We start from the raw sequence: 10,814 nt of genomic DNA on the forward strand, positions 1-10,814 counted from the left end.
CGCCTTCAATCACCAGCAAAGGTAATTCTAGTATCAGAACTACCAAAACCACCATGCGGTATCTTTAAAGAGACGTTGTCGGCACAACCGGTTCGTCTCGCTGTACAGCACACCACGGGGACATCAACGGCGCCACGCGCGGTGGCAGCCGTGGTATCACCGCGCTGCCCGTCGCGATCATGCGATTCTACAATCAAGACGACAGCCACTCGGCGGGAAGCTCTTATCCGTCCTACCCGCCCGTTGCTTCCTCTGCATCATTCTCTAATCATCATCAAAACATGCGTCGATTCAGCGTGGAACATGCTCGTCCTTCCTCACAGGCCAATGGCTCCAGAACGCGCTACAGCGAGCCACCTCGCAGTCCTTTGCACCTACCACCACCGCCACCGCAACACTCTCATCGCGGATCGGATTCGTACGAGGAGAGAGACCTTGGAGAAATCGCAGCAGCCAACCAGGCTGCTCAGGAACAAAGATGGGGTTCGCACACTGCCCTCTCAGAAGCACCTGCTCGACATGAACTATACCAAGATCAGCAAAACTTGATCTACCGCCACTACTCCGTGCCCGCGATGCCCGGCAGCTACGAACCTGAGCGCTATGAGCCTGCTCACTATGATGGAGGCTTTTATTTGGAGCCGCTGGCAAGTTCGTACGAGCTAGCGCCAAAGGATCTAGTGGCTCCACGCAATGGAGCTCTCTCCATAGCCTCGGGCCAGTCTCGCCAAAGTCTTCCAGCCTACGCGTCGCCTGCATCGGAATCACCCAACATGTTCAGCATCAATGCAGCTCATCATCTGCCCGGATCTCACGCACGTCCACAGGATGTGTTTGGACCAGACATTGCGCAGCCAGGTGCACGTTTTGGCGATTCCCTGCCGGGCTTCCCCAACTGGTCTCACACCTGGTACGGTGGGCACCTCTCAGCGGACGGTCATGCTTACACGATGGTGCCGCCAGGCTCAGGTCAGAGCGGGTGGGAAAGTGAGACGCTCAGTCATGGCCGAAATGTAGCTCCCGGGCTCGTTGGCCAATATGGACCACATCCCTATGGCCAAACAATGACAAAGGACTACGTGAAAGAGGAGCGCATCCGTATGCTGGAAAAGGAGTTCGGACCCAAAATGACAAGCAAGCGGAGAAGCAAAGCAGCTGACGATGATGAGTTGGATGATGACAGCCTGGAGGCAGAGAACGTTCCGATGGGCGGCATCGATGCTAAAGGTCGTCTTGTTCTCCCGCGTCGAAAGCTGCGCACCACAACGCGCTGGCTACAATCCCTTGTATCTCTGGGCGCGGCCGGATTGGGCATCGGTGGATTCATCCTGATTCGACCGCAAGAGAAAGCACCGCCATCTGGCACGTTTGCGTCGTTCGTTTTGTACGGTGTTTCGGCCATCTCGTCCATTGTCTGCCTTTGGCTCTTCGCCCTGAAGCCATGTTGTCGCTCTGGTCGCGAGCCCAAGTCTTTGGGGGGACCAGCAGCTGGACATGGCTTGGTGATCCCCATCATGGCCGCAGGAGGAGGTGCTGCAGGTGGCAATGGCAAACCGAGCATGTTTGGCAAAAAATCCAAAGCACAACAGGGCCCTACAGTCAACCTCATCGTTGATCCGAAGCTTCTGGGAGGTCGTGCAGACGTGTCAGACACAGACACGGATGACGATGACGACGCAACTGTCTCAGGTGAGGAGTGTCGCCGCAAGAAACGCAAGGCAAAGAAACGCAAGCAACTGGGTATGCTGGCCAAAATCAAGCAACAAGCACACTGGCGTCTTGCACGAAAGAGTCTCAAATGGGATTGCGGCTGGGACGTCGTGCTGTGTCTGTTGTGGGGAGCAGCGGCGGTAATGGCGCTAGCAGTGGGACGTAAATGTCCTGCCGGGACGGCCGAAGGCTGGTGCAACTTGTACAATGGTGCTATCGCCTGTTCAGTGATTGCTACGCTTCTGTTTCTCGTGGCGATTTGGTGCGATATCGTTGCGCTGCGAGCCTCCAAGGCTCCGCCCGGCGGTCGTGTCTAGTCTTTTCGCTCGCAACTTGCTCGCTATCGATCACGCCTCATGCTGCATGCATCACGTACCTCTGGCCACACGCATCGAGTCAGCATTCTGCATTCAGATTGACATGAATCCTTTTGGCACCTTTTCACGATCCGCATGACTACCATTCTCAATATACAATATACCAAACGACGGACAATCGCTTCTCATTACCACTGCATCGTTTCGCATTGTCTCTGTTGCAATCAGGATTTATGGCACCTCCATGCATGCTTGAGCTGGAAGATTGACGTCGCGTCTTGCTATACATGGCCAAGTGATGCTCCGCTTGCCACCAAACTATCGATCTGCAGTTCGTGTTCCAATCCCATATCCCTAAAGAAATTGCGCAGACCCATCGGATCAGCTCCGCCCAAATCCACCTGGCTCTTTGCCGGATCGTTTTCGGCTTCAATTCCGATGCCGTTCTGGATGAGATGTGTGTAGCTGGCGAGCAGTGCCTTTGCAGCGGGGAAAATGCCGGCACACGGGAAGATGGCAAGCTTGAAGCCCAACTGCTGTGCCTGCTTGGCTGTCCACAGCGGGCTTTTTCCACCTGTCACGCAGTTGGCCAACATCGGAAAATCAGGTAGCGAACACATAGCGGTAGACACTTGGGTGTTGGAACGCATGCCTTCGAGGAAGCCCATGTCTGCACCCGCGGCCTGCGCAAGTTTGAGACGCTCGATGGCTTCATCTAGACCCTCGACGGCGAGGGCGTCGGTGCGCGCGATGATGAGGATCCGATCCAACGGTGCACAGCGTAGAGAGTCGCGTGCGTGAACCGCTGCCGTGATACGAGAGATGAATTCGGACCGCGATACGATCTGCTTCGAATCAAGATGTCCACACCTTTTCGCTTGCACTTGATCCTCAATGTGTAGCGCGGCAATTCCGGCCCGGTGATACTCTTGTACCGTTCGAGCCTATACCCACAGCCAGAACTTGGGCTCGTCAGTTCTTATCCTCACTACAACCAAGTGATACAGGCAGCGATGAGAAAGCTTACCACCTGTGGTGCACCCCCAAACCCAGTATCAGCATCCGCTATGACCGGTGTCAACATGTGCGGATCAGCCATAATCGAGACACCTGCAGCACCGATCATATCTGACATGGCTAGAAAGCCGAGATCAGCACGTGATAGTCGTGAAGCTGACGTCCCTGCGCCTGTCTGGTACAGCGCATGATGGCCTGCTTGAAGTGCCATTCGTGCAGAGATGCCGTCAAACACGCCAGGAGCGACTACAATCGAAGGTTGCGACAGAAGTTCGCGAAGACGCGCAGCTGGCGTCGTTGCGGTCGAGGCGCGTGTTTCGTTCGAACTGCTGGACATGACGATTCTCAAGAGTCACAAGACGTCGTTGATGGGGTTGAAGGAAACGATGTGGTGGAAAGCCGGACGAGCAAGAGCAACACAGAAGGCGTTGGACAAAGAGTCCGGCAATCCTATTCTCTCGGGTATACTTTTTCCGCAGCTGACAGTTTCGTGCGTGGGGCTTATGCAGCAGCCCAGCACAGTTACACGTCATATTGCTCCACCAAAGTCTGGAACAGCTGCGTTTGGGAAGAAAACAAAAAGTGACGCTGAATGTGAACAAAATAAATAAAATCGACAAAAAAGGGGACACCAAAAGATGACTTGACTTGACTAAATCCAGCCACGAGCTTTATCAGCGTGACCGTAAGTGTATCTGTCACCCACGTTGCTGATTGGCTCGGCCTGACGAACGAAAGCATTCACGATTCAGGGTCCACACTTGGATCCAGCTCGAAGAAGCAAACAAACTTAACTTATTCCATATCGTCCATACCAGTTGATACGAAGTCGGGTTCTGTTCCGCTCCGCTAAACAAACTTGCAGTACCTCCTTCAATGAAGTCGGAAGAGGCGGGCGATGCCTCATCGTCGTCACTTGCTACTTCGGCCGCAACGCAAAACGAACAAGAAGAAGACGAACGCGAGACGTACCTGTTGCTGCTGCTTTCAGACTCGAATCTGCCCACAGGTGGATTCGTGGCATCCTCCGGTTTAGAATCCTTTTACGCCCACGGCCTCCTTCACAATGCACGTCCCACATCCGATCTTACTCGATACGGCCAAACAACGTCTCCTTTGGTGACAAGAAAGGGTCCGACGATAGCGCCTTCGCAAGCGCAACTTTCGTCGGCGACGTTATCATTTGCACAGTCGACACTCCATTCGTACGCACGATCGAGCTTTGGATATATCGCACGCGTGCACACTGTTGTGGCGAGATACCTCGACCAAGGTGTGGATGCAAGACGAAACTCAAGCGAGCCAGCGCAGCAGCATGATGGCAAGCAGAACGAAGACAAGAGGCTGGTCGAGTGTCTCGAGACGATTGCGAAATTGGACTACTCCTACCACACGCTGCTGCTCAATCACGTTGCAAGAAGAGCATCGAAAGCGCAAGGGATTGCGCTACTCACTCTATACTCAAAGGCTTTTGCTAAGCCGGTCAATTTGCAGCATGAAGCCTATAAACCCATGCTCTCACCGCCATCCCAGCACAACCGTCCCTCCCCTGAATCCCACGACAGCGCACATGCATCGCGAATAGATCTCGCAGCAACACTCGTCGATCGAATGAAACTCGACATCCGTCGCGCTGCAGCTCGGAGCGCGACAGCCGAAGAACAGATGCAGGGCCACCTGCCTGTTTGTTGGGCCGTGTTTGCAGCTTGTTTGGGAGTAGGTTTGAAAAAGAGCGTGTTTCTACACCTGTTCCTCCAGGCTAGGTCGTTGTTCTCCAGCTCAATTAGGTTGAATACGCTGGGCCCGTACTTGGCGCACCAGGTGATGCGGTTTCAGATGCGACCGGTGGTCCAAGCCATCCTTCGCGAGATGGAGAGACAAGGTTGTTTAGAGATCGACATTGTATCGATGTGCAACCGTCGCTCTGAGCACGATGCAGAGGCGCAAGACGAGCAAATGCGGATCGACGACGACTCACAAACCAAGGACCATGTTTCGGCGTATACCATTGCGGATCAACCAAACACTGCCACCACAAGTCCCTCGGCAAAATCCTTCCGTACCACAGCGACAATGTCTTCCTCGCCAATTACAGCATTGCGACCCAAAGTGCAGCCACTACGAACCGGAAAAGGCCAGCTCATTCCTGTGAATGACGACGATCCAACACAAGGTTGGGCTTGGGACTGGCCCGAGGATCAAGATGATTTCTTCTGCGTTCGGAACCAGCCGAGAACAAACTTGACCAGCAATACGCCCAACGCGGCCAACAGCGAAAGAGGATTCTGGACCCAAACCTGGGCTCCTGCAACCACTTTCCCGTTGGGCGAAATCATTCAGGCACGACACGATCAACTGCATTCGAGGCTCTTCAACAGTTGAAATGATACGCTCAATGAAGCACATGCGCAGACGGCAGTTGCAACTTTCGTGATTGCTGGGTACTAGTTTTGATTCGACAAGATTCCATTACTCTGCGAAAAGCTTCCGATGTGATGGCAAACTGAGCACAACATACACCTCTCTAGCGCGTGTCGATCCAAAGGCAACGACGTCCGCACAAACAGACTTGCAGATGATTCCTGAGATGCTGTCGCTCGTGGTGCCATATGAATTACGATGGGACGGGGTTAATGAATAAGAGCTATCTTGGTCACTTCTGGCTGCGAGCTGTCTGTGTTTTGTAGTGATGGCGCCCTGCAGCGTCTACTTCCAGTTCTTGGGTCCGATTTCAAAGAGACCGGGGCGAGGTCCGCTGGTGATCCTTTTCCAGATTTTTTCGTATGTCTCGAGGAAGATGCTCTTCTGTGGCGCAGTAGTGCCAGGGATGCGGATGCGAGGCGAGTTGTCGATGGCCTTTTTGAACTGTTTCGCCCTGTCATGCAGATCGTAGTTGAGACCAAGACCCGAAGTTGCATCGCGACTCTCTTGAGCTTGAGGGAGGAAGCTCTCGTTGTTGAAGAATCTGCGCAAAGAGCCTGTGGCGGTCAAGAAGCCCGAAGAGGTCTCACGCGCTTGTTCGTCAGCAACGGGCGAGTACTTGGAGTGGACAAGGTATTCCCACAGGATAGTGGCAACAAAGATGTAGATGCTGAAGCGAAGAGCCATCTCGATGCGATGCTGTTTTGAGTCTTCTTCGTCGGTTGCCGTGTTTTTGATTCGTCGACCCTTGATGGCCTTGCCTGAGGCGCTGTAGCGAACGATGGACAGCGCAATGACCGAGCCAAATGATATTCCCTGAATCAGAGAAATGAGGGTAGCAAGACCACGTTCAAATTCGGCTGTCCAGTAGCCGGATCTGTGGAGGACAACATAGACGCCATAAATGGGCATGAGCACGTGAGGGAGAAGTAAACCGCTCCCAATGCCGCCATTGCGGATCGTGGAGTACGCATTGCGCCACGGACGGAACGGGCTATGGCGCTCGGTTCCAGGCTCGGGGTGAAGGCGAAATTGTCCTGACATGGTGAAACCTGGGCTTTCAGGTGGATGTGTTTGCTATTCCGTCGAGATCGTGCTTGATGTAATCGATTCCAATGCACCTAACCTGATTAGGGAGCTCGTTGGATGCGAAGAAAGAAACGTGCTAGCGTGTAAGACTTGTGGATGGGATTGGAAGAGCCAGCTACAAGGCGCGACGTTGAGCGAGAGCAATGCCTGGATGGAGGATGACGTTCAGGTGTGGTAATGGTGGTGACTTACAACAAATGACAAATGAAGACAAGCTCGGAAGGGTTTGTGTGTCCTCATCTATACATTAGTCAAGTCGAAGCTGTAATAGGCAAGGCTGGGGAAGAAGTGCCAGTAGAAGGACCTGGCCTGGAGGGAAGGGCGCAGGTTGGTTGGAAACAGCGTAGCTATCACAGGCTCGTTATGCAGCCGGGAGCTAGTCGCAGTCGAGCGGTTCCAAGCTCTAGGCAAAGAGACCAGAAATGAAGACTCGGCTAACGCCCATATGATGCAGTCCAGCTCTTACTTTTTTCTTTCTTTTCCTGCACTCTCCACTTTTGAGCTCGTCTCACGTTCATTTCTGAAGCGCAACCGCATGCACGCCCATGATTTGGCAACTATATAGCAATCACGAATCACGAAAAGGTTTTAGACAGAGAGAGAGAGAGAGAGGTGAGAGAGCGTTTATCCATGCTCGATTTCGGAGTTTCGAAATCTGGCATGGCTCTTTTCTTCAAAATGGTAGGGCAGCAGCAGTGCAGGCGGCTGCCCCAACACGAACGAGCCTAGCTCAATTCGTGATTCACGATTCTGTCGTCACCGTGAATCGCGGGGTGCGAATCCAAATAACGCACGTCTCCGCAAAGGGATGAGACGAGCACTGAATCATAATTCGCATCTTGCCTGACCAAACATGAAAGCAATCAATGCAACCTAACTTCAGTGTCGTGTTTCCATGCAGTGTGCCCACAGGTTGCGCTCTTGCTTGTATGAGCGTTGAAGTTGATCAGCTGGCTTCAACACGCGCTACAAATCAAAGTGCAAGCCCTAAAGCATGTGTCGAGATCAGCATCCAGATAAGCTCAAGCCTCGAACAGAGACGCCCTTGCTCAAAACCGTTTCGACGATCGTTAGTAGAGTGATATTCCTCAAAAGCTTCGCACGCCTCTCGGAGTGTGACTTCTGTAGGTGTGATCACAAATGGCTCGAAAGCTCATAGCGAACCGAACCTGAACCTGCATGTGTGGGGCCTTTGAGAGTCGCAGCCGCGCTTTCGCACAACCGCCGCGGCTCACAACGTTCTGCTGCATTCGTGATTAAAGTACGCCACAAACAACTCCGTCATTTTGGCGTGGATCGTGGGTCTAGTCTTACTCGTGACTCGTGACTGTAACTGATTAATATGAACAATCTGATAATCTAACACGCTACTCGTGACTTAATTTACGACTCGGAGCTCACATCTCCGTTTGATCCGTTGGAGGAGCACGTGATATTCAACGCCAGAACGCGGTTCTCCTCAATTAGTGCGCGGCTGTGGTGATGTTGAGAAGCGATGAGATCACGGCTAAGTTAGCTGAAAAGGCAGAAAGCTATCAAGTGGACGAGTTGAGCTCCGCTTTCTCGGACGGTCTCGCCCTGTTGCACTTGCTGTAGAGGTCCAGGAAAGGCGAAAGATTCACGATTGCTGATACTTAAACGCCAGAACAGTTGACGGCTGCAGGCAAGCTCATGTAGCAGTCACGAGTGTCACGTTCGTGCAGGATCTTGGACACATGACTGGGAGCCGATAAGAGACCCGGAATCACGAATCACGAATCACCTCACGAATGCAGTTGCAATCTAGTCACGAGGGTGGAGCAGCCCGCTCCACCCAAAAGGTGCCCAGACTACAGCCGTGTAATCTTCAACTACAGTGCAAGGACTTTATAATGCATGTTATTAAGCTCGGTCTGGTCGTTCCGTTCTCCCGTCACTTCAGATGCTAAATCAGGACCGGCAAGACGAGGCAAATAATGTCTTTGCGACGGCAGGCGCTATGCTAATTGTCAATTGTCCATCTATCGAAGAGCTATTTCCAGCCGTCTGCCGTGATCTGAGGCATATACAAGCCACTTTCTACCGGACCAAAAGAAGCTGCAGTACCACTTGCTACAAAGCCTGGCATTCCCCACTTCAGTAGAAAGGACACTAAACTGCACCGTGATAGTGACTACAGTGAGGATGGCTGTACCTGCTCAGTACTGATAAAAATCAGGCCAGTGCAACACGTGCCGCCTTTGTGAAGGTTACCGTTACAGATTGACCTTTTACCAACTGTATGCCTCTGGTGGTCAGGCGGTGAAGTGCTTGCGTTGGGCCTTGCCTGCACACCGTTGCTCCAGACTGGCTCATCCGTTGCATCCAGCTGACGTAGCTTGAAATGGCGGTTCACGGTTTTTAAAAAAAACCCTACTTTCTCGCAGAGACAAAGACACGAGTGTTACGTGTTAACTTATTATTCGTGATTCACGTTTCATGTTTGTGGAGCAGCGGAAAGCTAATCGTGCATCGCGCCTGCAGACTCGTCGATTCGTGGATCTCTCTCGCCAACACGTCTTACCTTTGGTCATCTCAATTCATATCAATACACTTCAGCTTACTACTACCATCTATCTTTTGGCTTCCCACACCATCCTCACGCGCATCGGCGACATAGCAATCACGCGAAGTCTATTCAACTCACAAAGAGATCACATCGTGCACGAGACGCGTTCTCCGTTTCCTTACACGCGTACAACTTGCTCAACAACAGCAGCCCTACATTTTGTACCCGACTCATTTGCTCAAACACGCACCCCACTTTCTCCTCGTTCCACGCATATTGTGCGAACAAACTTTGTGCCAGAGACACCGCTTCTGTGGTCAAGTTCAAAACCCGCGTCGTGTGTGTGTGGCTGTAACAAGCACCACACCGATTGACCATCAACGCCGGCACCAGAGACGTTCGCCAAAGCTCCTCGTTGGTCTTTCAACACAGGGCAAAATCCCTTTAAGCTCACCACAAACATCACGCAAATCCGATAGGCAGGAGATTTCAATGACGTCTACATCATCGAGAGCTCCGCTCGCTGAGCTGCCTTTACATCAATTCGTTTCTCAGTCTTTGGCCTGTTCTCCCAAAACTTCCCCCGATAAGCTCCTCAAAACGCCATCTCGCTCTCGCTCTCGATCCCACTCGCCCTCGCTGACTGCAAGCAGACGAAACTCGATCTCTGTATCTCCGCACAAACAAGCCATTCTGCAGAACCATCGCCTTGTTCGTGAGGGCTCAGTTGCATCGCCATCCTCCTCCACACAGCCCTCGATCGCTTCCAGCGACAACGACAACATGTCGGAAACCGAACTCTCGCTTCTCCCTCGACGCCTCTTTGGCGACCGCCCCTCGAAGCAAATTGGTACTGATGATCCGCTTGAAGCGAGCCCGGTTTTGCCCGGCTCCGCTTCCAGACCGTCTCATTTCTCTCCGCACAATGTCAAGAAAATGCCACACCATTCTGTCAACAGACCTTCCACCCCAAAGGGGCCATCAACTACCCCTTGTAACATGAGACAGCATCGTCCACCCCACACATCTGGCCCAAAGCCCCATCAATACGTTGAACCCAGTCCCACGACGCAAAGGGTGTCCGAGCCGCGTATCCCTATCTCTCATAGATACATGCATGCAGAGCCTCCCTTGACGCCGCCGCGTAATCGCAAAGAAGCGCAGTCGCCAATCACGGCATTGCTTCAACGCCCAGCCGCATCCACAGACGCTTCCGAGGCTGAAACGGGAAGCACCACACCTCTGGAGCAGCCTGCCCCATCCGCCCCCAACTCTGCGCTGCAAAGCTTACCTAAAAAGAAGCATCGTGTCTCGCACATCGAGATCGCCATTGCTCACGAGGAAGCTGAAGCCGGACCGCTCGTCAGCCCAAGTCCCCGCAAAATAGTCGATTACTTTGCTCCTTCCGAGGAGAATGCTGCCGCCTTCCAGCTGGCTGAAACGCGTCTGCGATCCGGTTCTATTTCTGACCGCCAACCGCGCTCAGCAACACTGCCAAACTTAACCGACATGACCTCAAAGCAGCCGGTTGACAGCTTGACGCTAGCCAAGTCCGGGCTGTTCCTCGGCGTGCTTGCTAGGCCTCTGCCGGGCTGGTCTGTCTACGAAGATCCAGTTGTGAGTTCAGATACTGCTCCGTCGCAAGACCACGTGCACGTATTATCCGATGCTGGAGATGCCACATCCAGTACTTTCTCGAGCCCGGCAGCCAGTCCCTGTCAGACTGGCGCTTC

At 53.0% G+C, this 10,814-nt stretch overlaps 5 protein-coding genes across 5 annotated transcripts in view; 3 read left to right on the top strand and 2 right to left on the bottom strand.

Annotated features, from left to right (window-relative positions):
- Positions 1-179: 179 nt before the first annotated feature.
- UMAG_01111 (uncharacterized protein) lies at positions 180-2,027 on the top strand (the record flags this gene model as incomplete). Its single annotated transcript, XM_011388763.1, has 1 exon — positions 180-2,027. One exon carries the CDS (start codon positions 180-182, stop codon positions 2,025-2,027), a length of 1,848 nt encoding a protein of 615 aa, XP_011387065.1.
- A 281-nt stretch (positions 2,028-2,308) lies between these two features.
- On the bottom strand, positions 2,309-3,381 carry UMAG_01112 (uncharacterized protein; the record flags this gene model as incomplete). The annotated part of the gene is made up of 2 exons (XM_011388764.1): positions 2,309-2,971; positions 3,055-3,381. 2 exons carry the CDS (start codon positions 3,379-3,381, stop codon positions 2,309-2,311), a joined length of 990 nt encoding a protein of 329 aa, XP_011387066.1.
- Positions 3,382-3,920: 539 nt separating this feature from the next.
- Positions 3,921-5,426, top strand: UMAG_01113 (uncharacterized protein; the record flags this gene model as incomplete). Its single annotated transcript, XM_011388765.1, has 1 exon — positions 3,921-5,426. The coding sequence occupies one exon, from the start codon at positions 3,921-3,923 to the stop codon at positions 5,424-5,426; it is 1,506 nt and encodes a 501-aa protein (XP_011387067.1).
- Positions 5,427-5,750: 324 nt separating this feature from the next.
- On the bottom strand, positions 5,751-6,509 carry UMAG_01114 (uncharacterized protein; the record flags this gene model as incomplete). The annotated part of the gene is made up of 1 exon (XM_011388766.1): positions 5,751-6,509. One exon carries the CDS (start codon positions 6,507-6,509, stop codon positions 5,751-5,753), a length of 759 nt encoding a protein of 252 aa, XP_011387068.1.
- Positions 6,510-9,573: 3,064 nt separating this feature from the next.
- The window catches only part of UMAG_15060 (uncharacterized protein), a gene marked incomplete at both ends in the record, with an annotated part of 1,907 nt that continues 666 nt past the window's right edge, over positions 9,574-10,814 (top strand). Inside the window, one exon of the mRNA XM_011389214.1 lies at positions 9,574-10,812. Coding sequence (XP_011387516.1) covers positions 9,574-10,812 — 1,239 coding nt within the window. The remainder of the gene's footprint in view (positions 10,813-10,814) is intronic.

This window comes from Mycosarcoma maydis, chromosome 2 (assembly GCF_000328475.2).
Source record: "Mycosarcoma maydis chromosome 2, whole genome shotgun sequence".
NCBI classification, from domain to species: domain Eukaryota; kingdom Fungi; phylum Basidiomycota; class Ustilaginomycetes; order Ustilaginales; genus Mycosarcoma; species Mycosarcoma maydis.